The sequence below is a fragment of the Neoarthrinium moseri genome (assembly GCF_022829205.1).
Source record: "Neoarthrinium moseri strain CBS 164.80 chromosome Unknown scaffold102_Wmoseri_CBS_16480, whole genome shotgun sequence".
In the NCBI taxonomy this organism is placed as follows: domain Eukaryota; kingdom Fungi; phylum Ascomycota; class Sordariomycetes; order Amphisphaeriales; family Apiosporaceae; genus Neoarthrinium; species Neoarthrinium moseri.
Genome location: NW_026055216.1, coordinates 12230 through 34075, shown reverse-complemented (window position 1 = coordinate 34075; position 21846 = coordinate 12230). Strand labels below are relative to the sequence as shown.

The window sequence follows — 21846 nt, the reverse complement described above, 5'->3', positions numbered from 1 at the left end:
CGTAGACTGTATCCTCCATTCCGGCTCATGGCTAGGACGCAGATTGTGGACTGAAGTAAACATGTCATGCATGAGCTTTACTGTCGTCATCAATAATATTGGATGTTCACGGTAGCTAAGCATTTGTGGCAGTGTAAGCCAAGCTGCACGCGAATACCCCATCTCTTGTCCTACCTGCCTAATCCGGACGCAGGGTTGTGTTGCAGAAATCGGCACCCGAGTCCAGCTTCTAGAAGCCATGTATAAGCTTTGCTGAAGTTTCTAACGGCCTCGAACTTGCTGGGGACCCCCTTGACGGCTGGAACCCCGTGGTATTCGGTGCCTTCCGGTCTTGGCAGTCAACTCGCTGCAGACGCTGACTCGTCATCTCCGCAAGCGAGCGCCATCACGACTTTCCGGATATTCACGGCGGTCGCCCGCTGCTGTGCCCGTCTGCCCCCTCGCTAGCAGGTGTTTTTCCAATGCCAGGTAAGGTTTCGAGCGGTTCTGTGGCACAGTACGTAGTTGCGTGGTTTAATTGTCCAATAAAGGTTCATCGGTGGTGTTTTGGGGTGGCACAGGTGTAAACTGCGGGGAGGTTGCTCGCAGCGACCGTGTCAAGGATCAACAGGCGCGGTGAGATCACCACTCAGTCCCCGGACCCAGCCACCCCTAGGCATCAATCTTCTGCTGCCTTCTTACGCCCGGGCTTGCTGCCTGAGCGAGACGGAATACCACGGAAGATCATGCTGACCGCGTCATAATATGAAGGATAATGGTTGGGGGGGCAGTTTCCTCTCGCAAATGGCGGGATCGACATTAGAGAGCCGGGGTAGCTGCGTTCTTATATAACTAGGGACTAGTGGATGCTAAGACAATTCAAGCTTTTGACCTCCCGTCTTGTGTCTTCTTGTCCCCTTGTCCCAATTCTTATCTTCCAGCAGCATAGCTAGAAGTTGAGATAGAAGAAGATGCGCTGGACTAGTATATTCGCGGCGCTGACCTCGGTCGCGGCCGTTTCGGCCTTCAAGCCCGGCAGCCCGGGACACCGATTAGCCAAGCTCCAGGAGAAACAGGCCAAGGCCGCGGAGCAGCGTGCTGCCGACGCCGAAAGGCTCGGGAGCGACTATATCAAGCGCCAAGAAGTATCTGTCTTCCTCAACGAGAAGACTGAGCGTGCGTACATGTCAAACATTGTCTTGTATACTGCGGAATGCTAATAGGAATTGAATTATACAGGCTTTGCCGTCAATGGTAGCCAGCTGCCGGATGTAGACTTCGACATTGGGGAGTCGTACGCCGGCCAGCTGCCGATTGGAAACTCCAATGACACGGACCTGTTCTTCTGGTTCTTCCCGTCGACGAATGAGGCGGCAAAGGAGGAAGTTGTCATCTGGTTTACCGGTGGAGTATGACATATTCTAATGCTGCGTATCTGGAATTGTCTCTCGTACTAACAACCACACAGCCGGGCTGCTCGTCCATGGTTGCTCTGCTGCAGGAGAACGGCCCTCTCACGTGGCAGCCGGGCACCTACAAGCCGCAGGCCAACCCCTGGAGCTGGCACCATCTCAGCAACGTCATCTGGATCGACCAGCCCGTGGGCACGGGGTACACGACGGGCACGCCGACGGCGCGCAACGAGTTCGACGTGGCCGACCAGTTCCGGGGCTTCTGGAAGAACTTTGTCGACCTCTTCGGCATGCACGACTACAAGGTCTACATCACGGGCGAGAGCTACGGCGGCATGTACTGCCCGTACATCGCCGGCGGCATGCTCGACCAGAACGACACGACCTACTTCGACGTGGCCGGCATGCTCGTCTACGACGGCCTGATCGGCGAGGTCTCGGGCGACATCGTCACCGTGCCCTTCGTCGACTACTGGCACGGCCTGTTCCCGTTTAACGACTCGTTCAGCGAGCAGATCCACGACCAGCACGAGAGCTGCGGCTACGCCGAGTACTTTGAGACGTACCTGACGTACCCGCCCCCAGGCCCGCAGCCGAGCAAGCAGCCCGGCCTGACGGACGACCAGTCCGACTACCTGGCCAACTGCAGCGTCAGCAACGACGTCTGGGACGCCATCCTGGCGCTGAACCCGTGCTTCAACATCTACTCGGTCAACGCGCAGTGCCCCATCGCGTACGACCCGCTCGGGTTCGCCGCCAGCAACGACTACCTGCCGCCGGGCGCGCCCGTGGTGTACTTCAACCAGACGGCGGTCAAGCAGGCGCTGCACGTGCCGGCGTCGGCGGACTGGGAGATCTGCAAGCGCGGCGTGTTCCCGCACGGCGACCAGTCGCCCGGGTCGACGACGGTGCAGATCCCCAAGGTCGTCGAGCGCACGCAGAACGTGCAGCTCGTGCACGGCTCCCTCGACATGGTGCTGCTGCTCAACCAGACGCTGCTGGCCATCCAGAACATGACGTGGGCCGGCGCCCTCGGCTTCCAGCGCGAGCCCCTCGAGCCGCTGTACGTGCCCTACCACGCCAACCCGGACCTGGGCACCGCGGCCGGGGCCGGCGTCTTCGGCACGGCCCACACGGAGCGCGGGCTGACGTACATGACGGTCGAGCTCAGCGGCCACCAGGTCCCCGGCTTCCAGCCCACCGTGGCGTTCCGGCAGCTCGAGGTCCTTCTGGGCCGCATCCCCGACATGCAGTCCAAGCTTCCGTTCACCACGGATGCCAACAACACTGCCCAGCCCGATGGCCCGCTGGGTCAAGGAACCGGTGACGACTGAGCGTTCGGGTAAAACGAGATTATATCTGCGGTAATTGTGTTGCGTCTGATGTCTTGATGCAGTAACAATTCTTCCTTCCTACTAGAACGATTATCCAATAAGTAGTATACCGTGGATAGATAATAGAAATACACAGTCAGAACACTATAATGACAGCCCTTCGCGTTGTGAAGACTCGACTGTTGCAACATCTATACATGAAGTAGGGGTGATGCTAACGCACTCAGTATCGCACCTTCGAGCTGAAACGGTCACAACGCAGAGATAAAGCAGGTAGATTGTGTTCGTTTGGTGTGGGTCACCAGGAGATGCTATGAACAGTCAATGGTTTCTATGTTGACCCCCTATGCAACTGCCGTCGAAACACTGCTCTAACAAAACGCCACCTCCACCCGTAATGGTATCATCACCGCTCTGGATCTGCCACCAATTGTCCCGCGAACTCCGAGTGTCATGCAATAAAACAACCGTCGAATCGAGTCTCCTCCTACGGAGTCAGCTTCAAGCCATCGTCCTCTACGGAGTATAGCCCGGGCGAAAGTTTGCTGAGCTGCTCTGTGAGCTTCGTCCGCTTGTCGCCACCTTTCCGCAGGATGCTCTGGGGCTTGTAGTGAAGCAGCGTGCGTAGGCCACCTCTGGGGGCCAGGAAGTAGCTCTTGGCATCGACTTCGCTCCCGCCCATTACCACTGAGCTCTGGACGCCAAGCTTCCAGGCGACCACCGATGTCAGTAGGCCAGGGAAGAGGTATGGGTATTGTAACATCTCTGCCTCAAACGCATTTACTGTCTCCACGGCGAGCTGGGTGTAGCGCTCATCGTCAAGCAGAGACCCGAGGCGGAACAGATTCGCTGCTGAGACAGCGTTCTCAGAAGGCTGGACCGAGTCCATGGCGTCCTTGACGCGTAGGAGGACGTTGGCTTCGCCCTCGGCCGTTCGATAGAAAGCGCCGCTCCTTGCTTTGCTTCCATCGTTGGGATAGTAGGCATGATCGTAGAACTTGGTGATTTGAATCGCTTCGGCGAGTTAGCTAATACCTGCAAGTTGATTGATCAAGGAAACTCACATTGTAATTCATCGGCCCATTCAAGCCAGGTTTCTTCCCCGGTGACTTCGTACAGCTCCAATAAGCCATCAATAAGGAATGCATAATCCTCTGCAAAGGCCTGGGTCGCACCACGGCCATCGCCGTGGTACACGCGGTATAAGACCTTGGCCTCCTTGTCCCAGAGTTTGTCCTTGATAAGGGCGGCTGTCTTGACTGCAGCGGCCAGATACTCATCCGTCCTGCCAATTCCCCCAATGGACCTGCAAGCCGCGTATGTCCGAGCAAGCGACCCAATTGCCATGGCATTGTAGGCTGTGATTACTTTAGTATCTAGGGCTGGTCGAGGTCGCTCTTTCTCGCGATGCGTCATCAGCTTTTGCTTGGCAGAGTCAACCAACTTGACAACTTCTGACTCTGAGATCTTGAACTGGCTAGCCAGTTCGGCAGTGTTCTTGACGACCCGGAGAACATTTTGGTTCAGATACTCGTCGTTAGGGTCTTGGTCGTTGGCAATGTTTCCGTGTTCCTTGACGCTCCAGTAAGCTGCGGCCACGGAGCTCTCTTGCTCGTTGCCAATAACGGTATCGAACTCCTTCCTCGTCCACAGGTAGTACGCCCCATGGCGAAGGGTGTTATCTCCTCTTCTGTTGCAGGAGTCGGCTGCCTCACTCGTCGCAAAACCGCCACCTTCCAGCAAAACTGGGGACGACGTGAGGTAATCAGCCAGCTCGAGCACAGTCTTGGCAAGCAGTCCATCTCGAGGAGCGCCCTTAAGCAGCCAAGCATCTAGATAGAGACCCAGAGCCAACGCATTGTCCGACAGCATCTTTTCGAAAGTAGGCACCGACCAGTCCCAGGTAACCGAGTAGTGATGAAAGCCACCCCCTAGGTGGTCGTGGATGGCGCCGTCGGCAATGTGGTAAAGGGTGTCCAGCGCAAAATCGACACAGCTGGTACTCAGATCGCCACCAATGATGTCGACGACGAAGCCCGGAAACTGGGAGGCTCGCAGCAGAAACGAGAGCTTCGCAGGTGTGATGAACTTGGCGGTATTTTTGATCAAGTCGTAGGCTTCCGCCACCTGCTCCAGCGGGAAGTTGCCCGACAGAAAGTTGGGAGGAGCCCCTCGAGGCATGTGCAAGAAGCCTCCGTTGGTCTTGTCAAAGGTCCGGGAGATGTGGGAGTAGGCCTCCTCGAGCTGATCCAGATCAACCTCGCCAGCGGCCACGGCTTCCGGGCGGCCCTCGGTGATGTTGGGCAGGCCGGCCGACTTGAAGGACTGATCCTGGGGGCCGAGCGTACCCTCGCCTATCATGGTGCGCAGCTCGCCCACGGCTTGTCTTCCACTGGCCCGGGTCTGGGCCTCCGAGGTCTCCCATGCCGACTTGGTCTTGTTGAGGACCACGAGCAGGTCGGCAATCTCCTCGCCCGTCTCGGGGACAACATGATGAGACCCCGGGGGCGGGAAGTACGAGCCGCCAAAGACGGGCTCGAGCTCGGGCGTCAGGAAGGCGGTGATGGGGTGACCGGCGGCGCTAGTGAGGGCCTGGACGTAGTGTACGTAGATGCTGTCGAGGTCGGGCCGCTCGTCGCGGTCGACGATGACGGGGACGAAGCTCTCGTTCAGGAGCTCGACGACGTGGGGGTTCGAGAAGGACTCCTGGATCGTGAGGTGGCAGTAGTGGGAGGCGCTGTAGCCGATGTGGAGGAAGATGAGCTTGTTCTCGGTCTTGGCCCGGTCGATGGCCTCCTGGCCGTACAGCTGCCATCGGATCGGGCTGTCCCTCTGCGACTGGACGTACGGGCTCTTGCCGGAGGCGGCCATGTTCTGCAGGGCCGACGGCCGTGCTGGCGCTGCTGCTGCTGCTGCTGCTGTTGCTGTTGCTGTTGCTGACGATGCTGACGACGGAGGATTCCCAGAGGCATGGGGATCCTGGGCCGGGGCACCCGACTCCTGCAACTGTGCCGACATCATCTTCGCAAGCTTCTTTCGGGAGTATAGGGCCTCTGTCGGTGTCGCTAGATATGCATAGCGGTAGCCCAAGGCTTTCGGAGGAGAGAGAAGCCAAGGAAGAGTTTTGGCGATCGGCGGGCAAGCGGGCGAGCGGGCGAGCAGCAGCTACCTTCTTAGTCAACCGACTGAGTTGCGCTCCAGTGCCAGTGACGCCCTAGGTTATCCTATCGCAATCGGCACGTCTCTCCCCACATTTGCCATGTCGTTGCGATAAACTAATGAAATCCTAAGAAATGGTGGGGTTCCCGGCATGTGAGACGTCAAGCCACTCGAGGTCCCCCGGCCGGCCGCATCCGAGCCCGTGGAGATCCTGTTCAAGGTTGTTCTAGCGCTGCCTTCTCGCCTGGGAAAAAGATACCTTGGGATGCTCTGACTTATCTGCAATGGAATGCTAAAACGGTTGCCGGGGACGGACGCGTAATTCAAAAACTCATTACCGTGACATTGGGGTATCTAATCTACAGTCTCTGTCACAAAGCAGCCGCAGCAGTGCCACAGTGACACCCTCGACATCTCCTACCCTGAATCGACACCTACGTCCTCTGAATGTCTCCTCGGTGCCGGCTGGCTTTGTCCGCACGGCTCTCGCGAGAGTCGAGATTCGGCACAGCATTCTTGAGAGTGTAATACTACAGATGAAAATTTCCACGCGTGGGGGCTCCCTAGCATCGCTGGCTTTTGGTGCTAGACCATATTTGCCCGATCTTTACTTGCCCGCAGCGGTGGGTTTCCTGTTCATGAGGTTGCCGAAGAACTGAGCCAGCCTCTCTGTGTCCACAGGCTTCTTTGGGTCGCGGTCGTCCTCCTCCTCTGTCGCAGCGGGTTCCGGGGTCTGGCTGTATGCTTGGCGGTCCTGTGAAACTCGTTAGATCCATCATTCTTCCGCAGAGACTACGGCCCACTCATAGAGAGACACGGGGCGCAAACTCACCTTAAGCCGCTGTACCATATCGTCAGCGTCGACTTGAATGCCGCCCATGTTGAACTGCACCGGTCCGATGTGGTCGCTGATGACCTCGTCCGTCCCGCTACCCTGTTGAGCAAACTCCTTGCCATCCTCCTCGTCGACCTTCTTCTCCTGCTCGATACGAGGGACGAGCGTGGCAAGAAACTCCTGGACGTTGGCGCCCTGTACCTCGAGTCTAGTTGTATCCTGCTTCTGCTGCGCAAGTTGCAAGGAATCGAGGCTGGAGTCCTTCACTTGAGATTCGTAGAGGACGACTGCTGAGCCTTCGGGGTCTTCTACACCACCCTCCGAGGCCGTGTCTGGGTTGGGTATCGAGCCGTCGGCGCCGTTCACACCGTTTGACTTGGACGGCATGGGGAAGTCCTGGTCTATATCAATGCTCCAACCCTCACCCACTGTGTTCACGTCGAACCCATCCCGCAGAACCATGATCTTGCTCGTCGAGTCCCAGTTGGGAGGGACCACAATCTTGTCCCTGTCGATCACGTTGTGCTTCAGAGGGGCGCGTTTCAGAAGCGAATGGATACCCAGACTGGCGTGCACCAGACTCTGAAGAGGTGTGTCTAATGTTGGGCTTGTGTAAATCAGAGAAGCGCCATCTGGTCACGATTCAGCATCGAGCAATAATTTCGGCTTTGTTGAAGGACTCACGCTTCAAGAGGACAGTCCGGAGATACTGGAGTACCAGGTCAAACTGCTCCTCCTTCCAGCTCTGGGACTTTTCCAGGTAATCCATCTTCTCGGCCTGTTGCGCATCAGCATGTGCTCTAGCAGGGAGGTTACGAGGGAGGGGGGAAGAACATACGTTTTGGCAGACGACGCACAGTGGCAGTCCCAGAATCTCGTCCCATTCGCCCTGTCCTACGGGCAAGGCAACGTTGCCCTCGGTGCTGATGGCCTCGGTTCCGTCCAGGTTGACAGAGCTTCCTCCTCGGCCCCTATCCCTCCACCTCATCATGTTCTCCTCCATCTCATCCTTGCACTCGAGACTTAACGAGGCTATTACAGACCGTATCAGGAGGATCCATTCCCGCAGTTGGCGCATCCATGCCCAGGGCTGGGACCAGTCGAGCAGCACGACCAACAACGTGTCCTTGATCGATTGCGGCGTCAGGAGAGGTTTGATCAGAGATGTGAACGAGGGAGAAGGATTCGAGAGCAGGTAGAGCGAGACGCGGGCCAGGATATCTGCGGTAGTAGGTTAGCTAGGTGCGGCAGAGGTCGCCTCCTTCTGGGGAGGGACGGTGACGTACCGTCTTGGTCGGCGTCTAGCAGGTCGTAGTAGGTGTATCCCAGGGCGTAACTGTTGGCGATCGGGGCCGTCTTGTCCTTGGCTCGGTCCAAGTTCCGCCTGGACTCGTTGCTCGACAGGGCCTCGAAGAACTCCCGCTGCGACTCTACAGTCCCTCCTGTTGGTCGCGGTCAGAAGCGTGGCCCGGCTGCTAGACACGGCGCTCCATGCTGAGCACCGCGAGGAATGGGCAAGGCTTACCAAAGACGAGCAGGTTCTTCTCCGGCAACCGCTTGGCACTGGCGACATTGTCGAGCATGGAGCTCCACATGTCCTTCTTCTTCTCTTCATTCTTGCTGCTGTCCGGACCGGAGCCAACCGAGGTATTGGTATAGGTCGAGTAGCGGTTCGCGTTGGCCGTCATGGTTGGGACTTGTCTGCTGGCAGCATCGCCAGCAGCTGGGCTGTTGGTGTCTCGTGCAACTCCAGCGGCGCGTTCTCGAGCTGCGTGCTAATGCCAGACCGTGGGACGCAGGACGCAGGAAGCAGCACGCGCGTGTACCGGCGGTCGGATGGGCAAGGTGTTTTGGGGCTCAGCTTTGAGCGATCCTGGAGCTCCAGCGGTATTGGATGCAACAGACCCGGACTAGCGACAAGGGATCACGGATGGGCCTTTCCTTAATTTCGAGCAGGGGACTAGATCGGACGTGTTGGAGATGTCACAGGCAAACGGAATGCAGCAGTGAAGAAAGGCTAGCCAAAGGTACGTAGTCAGAATGTTTCGTTTCAGAAAGTCCCATTCTTTGGCGGCATTCATCTCGTTCATGCCGCTGATCTCACAGCCCAGCCAGTGCTCAGGGGCCCCTGAACCGTGGACAGTGGACCGTGGACCTCTGGTGTCGGGCGTCCCTGGGGGGGGGAGCTTGACCACATGCAGCACCTGGCGCCGGGCGGCCTAGAGCAGCCCTGAGGGCGTCAGCCCAGTGCTTCCCCAGTGTAATTGGCTCATTCCAGCGCTGTGCACTACATAGTAGCTCCAGCGAGCCGCCTATACCGCATTTGGCGGGGCGAGGCTGCTGAAGAGAGAAGGGAGAAAAGCCTCCAAGCTCAAGGATAAGGGCGCGTTGACTGGGCGCGCTAGCTAGACGTCACCATGCGCTTTTCCGCAGCCTTGCAGCCGCTGGACCTGGGGAGAGCTGCCAACGTCAGCCTTCTCGCCTCGTAGCCACAACCCTCATCACTCTGCTGCTCTGATACTGGCGACAGGCTACCCTGCACCGAGCGACCAGCATAGAGCCGTTTGAGTCTTGTTTGCCTCATCATGCTCCTCGACACCTTGTAGGAACGACGACGAGAACAATACCCCAGCAAGAGAGCAGCAACACGACCAGGCAGCCCGTAGCCCGCCAGGATGAACCAGATCCGCCAGATCCAGGCACTCAACCGCCGCGAGCTCGAGGCCGGCATCCACGACCCCAACGCCTCGTGGCACGCCGACTACCGCGACACGGCCTTTGTCAACTTCGGCGGCCTGCCCTTCGACATGTCCGAGGGCGACGTGCTGACCATCTTCAGCCAGTTCGGCGAGCCCACCTTCCTCAAGCTGGCCCGCGACAAGGAGACGGGCAAGAGCCGCGGCTTCGGCTGGCTCAAGTACGAGGACCAGCGCAGCTGCGACCTGGCCGTCGACAACCTGGGCGGCGCCGAGGTCGCCGGCCGCCTCGTCCGCGTCGACCACGCCCGCTACAAGAGCCGCGACGACGAGGACGACTCCGAGTTCCGCGTCGGCTGGGACGACATGCGCCGCCGCGAGCGCCGGGACCGCGGCGAGAAGAGCGAGAGCGACACCGAGGCCGACGGCGACGACAGGGACAAGGACGACGAGGAGCAGCGCAGGGCCCGCCGTCCCATGCTCAAGGAGGAGCGCGAGCTGGCCCTGCTGATGCAGGACCACGACGACGACGACCCCATGAAGGCGTTCCTGATCGAGGAGAAGAAGAAGGAGGTCGAGGACGCGCTGAGGAAGGAGGAGCGCAGGGAGAAGAAGCACAGGCACCACCACCACCACCACAGCCATCGGCACCACCGCGGCCACCGGCCGCGCAGGGACGACGCCGACGGCGACGAGGGCCGCGACAGAGACCGGCCTAGGAGATCCAGGCGAGACGAGACGCCCGTCGCTGACGACCGGCGGAAAGAGGCGACGCCCGAAGCCGCAGCCCGGGATAAGGACAGAGAAAGGCACCGGGATAGGGACCGAGAGCGCGACCGGAGGCGGCGCGACGACGATGGGGACGGGGAGCGGCGGCGGGAGAAGGATCGTCGGAGGGACCACGACGGCAGTGAGGACCACGAGAGGCGACGGGAGCGCCGCAGGGAGCGAGATTACAACCCGGATGACAGAGACCGCCGAGACCGCAAGAGGTCGAGAAGCAAGTCGCCACGTTCACATCGAGACAGCCGTAGGTAAGAGGTTCTTTTAGGAATTGAGAGCGTGGATTCGTGGGAAGATACCCCATCTATCTAGCCTTTGACAGTCCGCATCGCTTTGCCCCTGTGATTTACTGGAAAACAAAAGTAGCTTGCCCTTGGCCCGTTGCCGCCGTGGAAAGCCATGCCGAATTACCCCCCTATACTCCTGAACTCCATGGTTTCGTATCCTCATGCTCTAAAGTGAGACGCCGCGTGCAAAAAGGAGAAGTGCCGGGACCCTAATTTCCAAGGTACCGTTTCCAACCCTCTCGGACCAGCACCCTCTGGCCCTCGTCCCCCGTGGCGAGCACGAACTTCTCCCACCGCGCATCCCGGCCGGCGCCGACGACAATCAGACTGCTGTCGTCGATCCACCCGATCACCCCCTTGATCGGCCGCGTCGTCCCCAGCACGGCTTGCCCCTCGTTCGCCGCCGAGCCGGCCATGGGTTCGTCGCCGGCCTCGAACCTCGCCGATGTGAACGAGTACACATCCGAGAACGGCCCGAACGGCAGGCTGGACAGGAACCCCCATTTGTTCGTGGCGTCGGCGGCGGCGGCGGCGGCGACGCCTCCCGATCCGGCCCCGGCCGCCCCCGTAACCCCTACGCCCGGCGAGCGCGGCGGCGAGGCGGACCGGGACGCGCCGCCCCGGCCGGGCGACGACACGTCGAAGATGTGCAGGCTGCCCTTGGCGCTGGTGCAGGCCAGCATGGAGCCGCCGGGGCTGAAGCGCAGCGAGTAGATCTGGGCGAACTCGCTGCCGCGGCGGCGCTCGGCGACGCGGGCGCAGCTGGCGGTGGAGAAGATGCGCACGATGGTGCCCTTCTCGCTGGCCGTGGCCAGCAGCTCGCCGTCGGCGCTGAGCTGCAGGGCGGCCAGGCGCGAGGCGTGGGCGGGGATGATGCTGACGTTGTCGGTGGCCAGGTCGACGACCTGGACCTGGCCCGGGGTGCGGCCCGGGAAGACGAGCCAGCGGTCGCTGAGGGCGCACAGGCCGGCCAGGTTGTCGGCCGTCTCGTACTTGGCCAGCGGCTTGGGCTGCTTCTCGAAGGCGTAGACGCGCACCGAGTTCTGCAGCACGACGGCGACGCGGGCCCGCGTCAGCTGCACGCCGCGCACCGCCGTCAGCGTCGTGATCTCCAGCGCCACCTTGGCCTTGCTGTCGTCCCAGATGATGACCTTGTTCTGCGGGAACTTGGGCGACCGCCCCCCGCCCACCAGCGCCAGGTAGTTGGACATGCCCATCATCTGCACCAGCGCCAGGCCGGCGTTGAAGTCGCGCCTCGTCTGCAGCTGGCACGTCGAGGTCTGGAAGACTACGAGGGTGTTGCGTCAGTGTGCGTGGACTTTTATGTCTTTCTTTCTTTTGTTGCCATGGATCTCGGGGGTCATGGGGGAGAGAAGGGAAGGGAGGGGATGGAGCATACTGCAGAAGCCCGTGTTGAGCCCGACGGAGAAGCGGCTGGCGTCATGGTTGAAGGCGACCGACAGGACAGCCGGCTCGTTGGGAGCCTCTATGGGGGGCCGGGTGTTCATGTTGCTGTCTGATGCTCGCTCGAACCTGGGGCCAAGTTGGCTATGTGATGTCTCATGAGCTGCGAGCTGCGAGCTCGGGTTATATCAGATGAAATGAGTTGCAGTGAATGCGTAGTTCGGTCAGGTCATGGCGTAGTGTGAAGGAGCTGCTTTGGCAATTTTTGAAAAGATGATTTGCCCCCGGGGGTCTGTTCCAGAAAATACGATCAAGCTCGCCGGTGGGTGATCGTGTGTATGTATAGTCGTGACCCGAAGGCGAGAGAAGGGTCTATAAGTGGTGAGGGCGGGCCGGATCTCGAAGAATCAAGTCACCTCACTCATGCCTGCGGGGATCCTGGGTTCCGCGCGTGTGAGATGAGAGAGGCCGCCTTTTTTTTGCGGTGGGCTATATACGAGGCGCGGACGATATCATGTCATGTCAAGAGGGCGCCGGGCGGATCCATTCAGGACAGGAACTCTGAGGATGAGGTTTGGGTAGACGAGTGAGTGAGTGCCTCACATTCAGTAGGCTGCATATCGGATAGCGACAGCCACAGCCAGCCAGTCACCGGTCAGCTGCAACTCTGGACATCTGGCCGGGTCGCTAGGCTATGAGCTGTCCGTGGGACGATGCAATGCATGCACGGACCAGGTGCAAGTACCGTGGGCTTTCATTCGACGGGCCGGCCAGGAGAAGAGGTCTTGGACGATTGGGGTCGACACTACGCAAGTGCGTGGCTATCTAGTCCGAGGCAGGCGATAGCAAGTTGCATTCACACATGTATACTCGGTGCTAATCTTGCTATACTATGGTATGTGTACGTATATGTATATGCAAGGCTGGAGCCAGCCGGCCGTTCATTCTCTTGCTGTGCAAGTGCGATATTACCCACCCAGGTACCGTGGTACACTTGAAGTTGCCAAACGACAGTGGCTCCGGCTAGCTTGCGCGCTTGCCTGGCCTGATTCGGCACTCTAAAACGCAGATCTGTACTCCGTGCAGTCCATCGCTTTCAGTGTAGTTATGCCCGAGCAGAGAGGCCAAGTACAATAACGACGCCTGGGCATGCCTTGGCTGCTCGATTGGCATGGGAAGGAAGTTCCCGTGCTTCGAAACCTGAGAGGCACTTGCTGCTGTGTACAATCAGTCGGAGCTATCAAGACTCAGAACGCAGAACTCGGAACTGGTGTGCAGCCAGCACTAATCGCAATTACTCCACGAAAGGATTGGCGGTGATATGAGCAGATGCTCATTTGGACGTCGGGCCCACTGATGCTACCCCTGAATTGGCGGATGGGTGTTTGTGGAGAAGTCGAATTGGCAGGGGAGCATTGGCGCAATCCCGATCAGTGCACTGCAGCCAAATATCATGGATGCCAGCTCAAACTGCGAGCTACCACCGTAGTGGGCCAATTAGAGGACCCCTGGCCGCGGACGGGCGTTACCTGCCACCACCGGGGCAGTCCATCAGCGGACACGACGGGCAAGCAACCTGGAAGCAAGCAAGCAAGACAGGACATGCACAGGCGGTAGCTACAGGGCCCGGTCCAGTGCAATTGCCCGCTGACAGCGAACAGGGGCCGTGTTCTCTCGCTCGCCCGGCAGCTGCAGCTGGCCCAATTTTTGTGTGGTGAAATTAGCAGAAACGGCGACCTAGCCCAGCAGCACCCAGAGGTTGGTCGTGAACTTGTGGTACCTGAGAGCCCAGGGACGACCCGCCCCTTGGCCCCCCCGAAGCCCCCAAGCCTAGCCAGAAGCCCCCAGCTCACCAGCCAGGCAGGCTGTGTCTCTCCCTCTCTCTCCCCCCCTCTGCCAACCTGGAACCCAGCTTAACCAGAAGTTGACCAACCATCCCCGACCGACCGACCAACCAACCCGACACGCCAGCAAAAGCGAGAGGTCCCCTTTTTTTTGAGATACCCCCTTCGCAGAGACATCACCGCTTTTGGACGAACATCTGCATCGTCACATTCTTTTTTCCTCCCCCATCCCTCCGCCGCCGTTCCACCTCACCGCAACGCCCACGTCCCCGTCTCCGTCTCCGTCCACGCAACCCCTTCGTTTCGGTTGCCCGAGATCGCCCATTGCGCCAGCCCGCTACGCAGTCGAACCCCCCTTTGCGAACCCGACACTGAGACCGAGAAAAGCATAGCCTAATATGTCTTCCCCAGCCGTATGTTTATGAGGCCCCATCTGCCCCCAAGCCCAAGCCCAAGCACAGATGCAATCTGGCGGGCGGGCGAGCATCGTCCCCTTTCCTCCATCCCGAGCTGCTGCTGCTGCTGCTCTCCTCCAAACCAACCCAATTGATTCGTCTGTCCGCGTCTGTCCGCGAGTCTTGTCGCCAGTCGGAACCACCTTCTCGTGTCGAGACATCGTTGTCCATCCTCCCCCATTCCATCTCGTCGCGTCCGCCGTCCACCGTCCTGGTTCCCCGTGCTCCTCCTCCTCCTCCTCCACCAGTGGCTGACCCGGCTCGATGCCTCCACAGAAGATGATCCGCCGCAAGAAGAACGTGAAGAAGGGAATTCAGTTCTGTCTGATGGTCTGCGGTGCCTCAGGAACAGGTACATACACACCGCATCTCCTAGCCGTGCCGTCTCCTGCCCGCGGCGCCAGCCTCGCGATATATTTCGACCCTGCCTGCTTGCTCCTGCCTCGTGGCATGGCATGCGCTCGCACTGTTGGCAGCTGTCCCTGGCGCGGGCTCGCATCCGCATTCGGCAACATGCTAATTCATCCGCTCCCCCTCTGCAGGTAGAACGACCTTCGTCAACACCCTCTGCGGAAAGGACGTCCTCACCCACAAGGACTCGGACGATGCCAGCGCCGCCCACGTCGAGGACGGTGTCAAGATCAAGCCCATCACAGTCGGTATGTGTCGCCAGTCATATGGTCTCCCTGCCACGATGTTCACCGGCATCATGCCGTGACCATGCACACCGATTGCCGCTAACATGACCCGTCACAGAGCTCGAGTTGGACGAGGAGGGCACCCGTATCTCCCTGACTATCGTCGACACTCCCGGCTTCGGTGACCAGATCGACAATGAAGCGAGGTAATTTTCCGTTCGCTGCTCGAGACGTACATGTGCATTACAGTCTTGGCTGACCGCAGTCCTGCAGCTTCTCGGAGATTGTTGGCTACCTCGAGAGACAATACGATGATATTCTGGCCGAGGAGTCGCGTATCAAGCGTAACCCCAGATTCAGGGACAACCGTGTCCACGCCATGCTCTACTTCATCACCCCGACTGGTCATGGGTACGTCTAACACACCACCCGTGCACGTCCAGCTCAGCACGATAGGAACTAACCACAGTGCACACACGCTGCAGTCTCCGCGAACTCGACATCGAGCTTATGAAGCGCCTCGCTCCCCGCGTCAACGTCATTCCCGTCATTGGCAGAGCTGACTCGCTCACCCCCCACGAGCTTGCCGAGTCCAAGAAGCTGGTCATGGAGGACATTGAGCACTACCGCATCCCCGTCTACAACTTCCCTTACGACATCGAGGAGGACGATGAGGACACCGTCGAGGAGAACGCCGAGCTGAGAGGCCTCATGCCCTTTGCCATTGTTGGTTCCGAGGACGTCGTCGAGATTGGTGGCCGCACTGTCCGCGCCCGCCAGTACCCCTGGGGTGTTGTCGAGGTTGATAACCCCCGCCACTCGGATTTCCTCGCCATTCGTTCCGCCCTGCTGCACAGCCATCTTGCCGACTTGAAGGAGATTACCCACGACTTCCTGTACGAGAACTACCGTACCGAGAAGCTCAGCAAGAGCGTCGAGGGTGGTGCTGGAGTGTACGTGTATTCCCATCATGGACCTCGGCCGAGAAATCAACTAACTTTCCGCAGTGACTCGTCTATGAACCCCGAAGACCTGGCATCGCAGTCCGTCCGCCTCAAGGAGGAGCAGCTCCGCCGCGAAGAGGAGAAGCTGCGCGAGATCGAGATCAAGGTCCAGCGCGAGATCAACGAGAAGCGACAGGAGCTGCTGGCCCGCGAGTCCCAGCTCCGCGAGATCGAGGCCCGCATGCAGCGCGAGCAGTCGGCCCACGCTGCCGCTCAGTCGCCGAACCCCGAGGCCAACGGCGAGCACGAGGCCTAAATGCGACGCGTCTGTTTTCTTACGACTTCTGGTGTAATGGTGGCCAGACAAAAGTACGGGCTGCGGGCGTTGGATGTCTTGATATCCCCACCTTTATTACCGGCATATGCTCACCCGGAATGTAAGACGTTATACATCCTTCACGAGAAAAGGGGTTCAGTAATGAGATGCGGATGGTAGATGGGTATGTGGATAGACTGTCTGGTCGAGGCCATTCCCACCCAGAGGCTCAAGGGGGAGAGCGAACGAACCATGAACGTGGCGGAGGATGCGGATGGCCCACTGAACTATGGATTCCCAATCTTGATATGAGCCGACCACACCATATCAGGCCTACTTATTGATGACGACTTTGCAAGCGACGGGTGTGCGCGCCACCGAGCTTGATTGATGTAGTACTTTTTTTGCGAGTTGTCGACTTGTCTCTTTTACTTGACTACCTAACAACAATCCCCCTTTATTCTACTTTTTTTTTAAAAACGACGCCGAGAGCTTTCCTAGTACTAGTGGCCTTCTAATGCAAATATTGAAAATGCTCTCTTGAGGGTGCGCAAGATTGATAGTGACTACTCGACGTTTATCGGTTCTTTCATGGTCTTCCCGTTTTATAAACTTGACATGTACACTTGAGTCCGCGCGAGGCAAATTATTCCTGCATTCTGTGGAACCTGGTTGCTGGGACTTGTCTTCGAAGGCTCACGCTTCCAAATGCAACCCGCAGAACCGGAGCTCCGGTGGCCGGGAATGGGACCTGATGATTCTAAGTATGGTATACCTAGTTTCCCAAGTGGAGCAATGCACTAATCCCCTATCGTGTTCTACTAAGTAACACCGTATAATATCATCGTATTCCCTTTTCTCACCAGGTGGAGACGGCGTGAGAGGAGTGATGTACTGGAGCTCCATTTTGCCATTGGAAGGGAGAGCCCGAGGCTCGAAGAGCGAAGATGGCATATTTACGCAAGTGTGGGGTCTGGATAACTGTCGTCTGTCTGCTATATATGAAGTGTGATCTTGGGGTTTTACGCGCGGTAGCGCTGGTGAACGAAAGGTAGGTCGAGAGTTTGTTCGTCTTATTGTCGTAGTCTGTTTCAAACTATACAGGTTGACACTGGCAGAGATGAGGACCTCGCCCTGTCGATATTGTCCAGCGGCACCCCAGCGTAGTAAAAGAGGCTTGTGAATCGTCCAAGTCGAAATTAGGCATCATTGCCCGATAAACACAGATTTTTCAATGTTCAGATATGGTGTTCTCGTTGTGTCTGACAAATAGGATTGCATGGGATTGCCTATTTAGGTCGAGTTTGAAGCTGTGGCGCTGTAGGACTGGCGGTGAGCTCGATTTTCACTGCAATTTTAACCGCCACGAGGGGGACGTCATGGACCAGACTGTGCACGAGATTTCTTTATCTCATTCACCGGGCCTACGAATTGGTCAATCAAGGGCTGCTCCTCAGGTGACTCGGAAGCTGCTGGCTTCGTGCAATCATGACTCTTGCGAGGTCATGTTTGCCATGAGGGAAACGTAGAGGGCCAGGCCGCCGTCCACTTGCCAGTATTTCATTCGGTGAGCTCTGTACAGAATTGCCTGTTTAGGACAGGTTTCGAAGGAACGCTGACTTGGTCAACGCCCGAGGCTCTGCACTGCAATTTTAACCCTCACGAGGGGTACGAAGATGGTCGATCAGCTCATCTACTATTTAATTACGCACGTGACCTGCATCCGTTGTATTGGAATCTATTGTGAGGTTGCTTATTTTGGCCACCAGCGGGATGTCTGCATATGCACTGCAACATCGAACCCCATGAGGATGCCCGAAGAATATCAGACTGTGCATTTAGTCGCGTCCTCGCAGTGGAATATACGTATTGCCAATGAGACCCGTGCTTGTCGGTACAAGGCTCTTGGTCCTGTGGGTAGAAACGTCGCGAACGGGGATGAGGCGGATTACTTTGACCGCATGATATGCGTCTCATTCGCGAGGATCCCTTTCATTATTTACCCTTGGATTCCCGCCATGCATTTCCATCAGAATAGGGGGCCTGTCTCTTCTGGTCTCAGAAACAACATTTTGGGGGCTGTTTCACTGCGATTTTAGCTCTCACAGGGAGACGCAAATGACCGAAATGCACGCATGGTTGGTTCGTCTTTTAATGATCTCGGCCTGACCAGGATCATCACTGCACTTCTCTGTGACACTACATTTCACGAGTCTTGACCACGAATGGTTGTTAGGCATGGTCAACGATCCGCTGACTCTTAAGCATTACGGTTCATCCAGTTTGCTGAAAGAAGAATCTGTATTATAGGAAGCCTGAGATCGCACGGCCTAAAGATATATTCTAAAGCCAACAGTCCTTTACTTAGAGTTTATATATTTAACAAATCCCCCGGCCTCCTCTTCTAAGCAAGTGCCAGGTGTAAATGTTTCTATCGTTCTCCTTTGCAAGTGTCACGGCAGTGCAATAGGTTTATAGAAAGTCCGGTGAGATACCGAACAGTATCCGCTATATAATCCCCATCTTGTCCCTCTTCCTTGAAAGGGGACAAGATTCAGTCTCTTGATGAATTATACCTGACCTCACAACCCCTTTGCCAGCAAGGCGGAAGTGTAACTCTACCTGTGGGCAATGCCTCTACTTAGTGGTCGTCAATCGAGATCCAGCCAAGTCTCCAGCCTGAGATTCAATCGTAAGGACACCATAGTATCGTCACCTTTGACAATGATCGTTGTATGGCGTGTCCCACTGACTGCTTCGCTGACCATGAATGTCAGACGCAACATCCTACCGGTAACATGATCAAGACCGCCATCAAGGAAAAAAGACTACTTGGTTTCATCTATGCTAATGACACGAAAACTCGGGGCTTAAAACAGGCACAAACTAGTTTTCAACCACGGGTGGCAATGATGATATAGAGCAGTCAAATCCTGTTGACCCAGACAACTAACGTGATATAGTCATTACTGATATCTTTGCAGAAAAGCGACAATTCCGCAGCTCCAGAAATTGCCAAGATGCATTTGCTAACAACCTAAGCTAGTACATTATCCAAGAATTCTGTTTGAGGGTTGCATACAGAGCATCAACGGTGGATCGTATCAGTTCACGAACTAATTAACGCAAGTGATACACTGCTGCGTACGGTTTAGCATCATAGAGATCTCTCTACGAGTAGCTCTAATATGACAGCAGTCAAGTTCCAGTAGAGGTCCAACTACGATTGCGCAGATAGAGACAGCCAGGTGTCCATCGGCATGAACAATGCTTTAGGGGAAGAACTTTCCAAAACGTGAACTCGGTTAGTCTTGTACACAACAGCAACAGATGAGATACGCCTCGCAGGAATGGTCATCCTATGTATACATGTTTGAACCTTCCAGTACGGTGAGAGAGCATATCAGGGCCACCCAACTCCCCGACCCCATTTGTCCACTGACATAACCAATCGAACTAAGAGAAGAGAGAGGGAGGATGGTCTAGGAACAAGATATCCTGCGCAGTATATCCTCCGCAGAAATTGACGGGAGAGGTGAATAGTAAGATTTCAACACACAGACAACGCCGTGCAACCTTGATATGGCGAGCCTCCTGTAGAACATTGAGAGGAAGGTGTGAAATGAAATAATTAGCTCTGAAGAAATTCGAAGGCACTGTTGACACCTCATCCTTGTCATAGAACAACAAGAATCGAAGAGAAGGATCACGAGACATCTCGCATATCAAGTAGATATTGCAAGTCTCAGCGACAAGTGTTGTGACATCCCGAAAGCACCCCTACCTCGATGGACCAATACTGTCCAATGATTTTGATGGACCACAGTACAAACATTCTACCATACGTAAAATATCTAAAAAGAAAAAAAAATCAAAAATCGCCATACTATACCACTAGTAACTGACCATCATTTGCCAAATCTCAGGTGAGTCTGGGGTTGAAGACAGTGTTCCTATAATGCACCCACAGATAGTGGCCATGTTCTCTGATGTTATTCAGCCAATGTTACAGTCATTCATCACCGTTCTGTGCCACAGCAACGTGACTCACACGTATTTTCAGTCAAACGGCCTGTTTTAAGCGATTTAAACAGATTTGGTCGTGATATATGTTGGTGTTAAGCACTTGAATCAAGCCCTCCCTTCCTTACACTTGCGACTGGTGGTCCATTTGTCTGTTTGCCCTTCTCTATTGCTTTACCCAAGCGGGAGCCACCGCCACATGTGGCGACCACGCTGAGTGCGCACCAATCACGGCGCAGTAAACCTCGCGACCTGACGCTGCACGTGCAGGGGTCACAGGGCCTCTGCTGATGCAGTCAGCGCGATTCCCGCCTGTATGACACCACTACCACCACAGCCTCGAAGCTTCCTTCAGGCTCCCCGCGCGTTGTGTGTACAGTGATCCTCGAGCTGTACTCTGCCTCCGTGTCCTTTCATCTTCCCCCTCTGCAACCTAGAACGGCAGCAGCGTCCATCGATTTCGCTCTCTCCATCATCTGCCATCAACCGGGACTCGACGCCATCATCGCAGAAATGGCCGCAACCGCCAAGTACCAGGCTGCGCCGACGCAGGACCCGGAGGAGGGTACCTGGTCGCAGGCCCCTCCGTCCTACCAGGCCGAGAGCTCCAACGACACAGATCGTCTCTTCAGCGGCGAGGCGCGAAGCAGCGAGGACAACGTCCCCGACGACTTCAAGTTCGGCGGCTCCGTGGCCGAGGCCACCGTCGACATCCGGAACCAGTTCATCCGCAAGGTCTACACCATCCTCACGGCCCAGCTGATCGTGACGGCCATCGTCAGCGGCCTCAGCTTCTGGAGCGACAGCTACAAGTCCTGGATCCAGTCGCACCCAGCTCTGGTCTACGTTTCTGTACGTTCTTCGCCTACCTGCCTGTGCCCACGCTTCCTGTTCACGAGAGAGCCCTCTGCTAACATGTGTGCACGCAGCTGTTCGGCGCCATCGGTTTCATGCTCCTGACCTACTGGAAGCGCAAGTCGTACCCCACGAACCTACTCTTCCTGTCCGGCTTCACCCTGCTCGAGGCCTACTCCGTCTCCGTCATCGTCTCCTTCTACCAGACATCGATCGTGCTCAACGCCGTGGTCTTGACGGGCGGCATCTTTGTCTTTTTGACCCTGTTCGCCTGCCAGACCAAGTATGACTTCACCTCTTGGATGCCCTACCTGTTCGGCGCCCTCTGGGGCCTGGTCCTGTTCAGCTTCATGTCCTTCTTCCTCCCGCACGGAAGCACCGGGGAGCTGATCTACGGTGGACTGGCCGCCCTCATCTTCTCGGCCTACATTCTGGTGGACACCCAGATGGTCATTCGCCACCATCACGTCGAGGAGGAGATCGCCGCTGCCATCAGCCTGTACCTGGACATCCTCAACCTGTTCTTGGCGATTCTGCGCATCCTGAACAGCCAGAACAACAACTAGGAGGGCTCTTGAGTAGTGTTGGGAAAAGAGGCAAGAAGGTTTGGGATTATCCGGGCACTGAAAGAGTCGGTATTGCATCACACAGATATTTTAACTGTTAAAGAGGAGGAACTTGGAAGTCTTTTGGCATGGTTCATTTTCTATTAAAGCAAGGACTAGTCCCAATTTACGCAATGCAATCCCAGATTTTGGTATGCAGAAAAGGAGTGACAATGATGCTGCAATCTACACAAAGCCATGCAAGACACCGTCCTCCCATGTAACGGAGGTATTGACGGTGGTGGTTCGATGATACCGGCCTAACTCCCCACATACC

The 21846-nt window shown here is 56.9% G+C and overlaps 7 protein-coding genes across 7 annotated transcripts; 4 read left to right on the top strand and 3 right to left on the bottom strand.

Annotated features, from left to right (window-relative positions):
- Positions 1-950: 950 nt before the first annotated feature.
- On the top strand, positions 951-2725 carry JN550_013045 (uncharacterized protein; the record flags this gene model as incomplete). Its single annotated transcript, XM_049311589.1, has 3 exons — positions 951-1155; positions 1219-1388; positions 1448-2725. The coding sequence occupies 3 exons, from the start codon at positions 951-953 to the stop codon at positions 2723-2725; spliced, it is 1653 nt and encodes a 550-aa protein (XP_049164972.1).
- Positions 2726-3212: 487 nt separating this feature from the next.
- On the bottom strand, positions 3213-5746 carry JN550_013044 (uncharacterized protein; the record flags this gene model as incomplete). Its single annotated transcript, XM_049311588.1, has 2 exons — positions 3213-3739; positions 3790-5746. 2 exons carry the CDS (start codon positions 5744-5746, stop codon positions 3213-3215), a joined length of 2484 nt encoding a protein of 827 aa, XP_049164971.1.
- Positions 5747-6491: 745 nt separating this feature from the next.
- JN550_013043 (uncharacterized protein) lies at positions 6492-8407 on the bottom strand (the record flags this gene model as incomplete). Its single annotated transcript, XM_049311587.1, has 6 exons — positions 6492-6638; positions 6717-7351; positions 7404-7497; positions 7558-7940; positions 8006-8161; positions 8245-8407. The coding sequence occupies 6 exons, from the start codon at positions 8405-8407 to the stop codon at positions 6492-6494; spliced, it is 1578 nt and encodes a 525-aa protein (XP_049164970.1).
- Positions 8408-9394: 987 nt separating this feature from the next.
- JN550_013042 (uncharacterized protein) lies at positions 9395-10453 on the top strand (the record flags this gene model as incomplete). The annotated part of the gene is made up of 1 exon (XM_049311586.1): positions 9395-10453. The coding sequence occupies one exon, from the start codon at positions 9395-9397 to the stop codon at positions 10451-10453; it is 1059 nt and encodes a 352-aa protein (XP_049164969.1).
- A 241-nt stretch (positions 10454-10694) lies between these two features.
- On the bottom strand, positions 10695-11993 carry JN550_013041 (uncharacterized protein; the record flags this gene model as incomplete). Its single annotated transcript, XM_049311585.1, has 2 exons — positions 10695-11773; positions 11885-11993. 2 exons carry the CDS (start codon positions 11991-11993, stop codon positions 10695-10697), a joined length of 1188 nt encoding a protein of 395 aa, XP_049164968.1.
- A 2474-nt stretch (positions 11994-14467) lies between these two features.
- JN550_013040 (uncharacterized protein) lies at positions 14468-16086 on the top strand (the record flags this gene model as incomplete). The annotated part of the gene is made up of 6 exons (XM_049311584.1): positions 14468-14540; positions 14731-14847; positions 14945-15032; positions 15100-15237; positions 15312-15779; positions 15834-16086. The coding sequence occupies 6 exons, from the start codon at positions 14468-14470 to the stop codon at positions 16084-16086; spliced, it is 1137 nt and encodes a 378-aa protein (XP_049164967.1).
- Positions 16087-20622: 4536 nt separating this feature from the next.
- JN550_013039 (uncharacterized protein) lies at positions 20623-21530 on the top strand (the record flags this gene model as incomplete). The annotated part of the gene is made up of 2 exons (XM_049311582.1): positions 20623-20961; positions 21039-21530. 2 exons carry the CDS (start codon positions 20623-20625, stop codon positions 21528-21530), a joined length of 831 nt encoding a protein of 276 aa, XP_049164966.1.
- Positions 21531-21846: the final 316 nt, after the last annotated feature.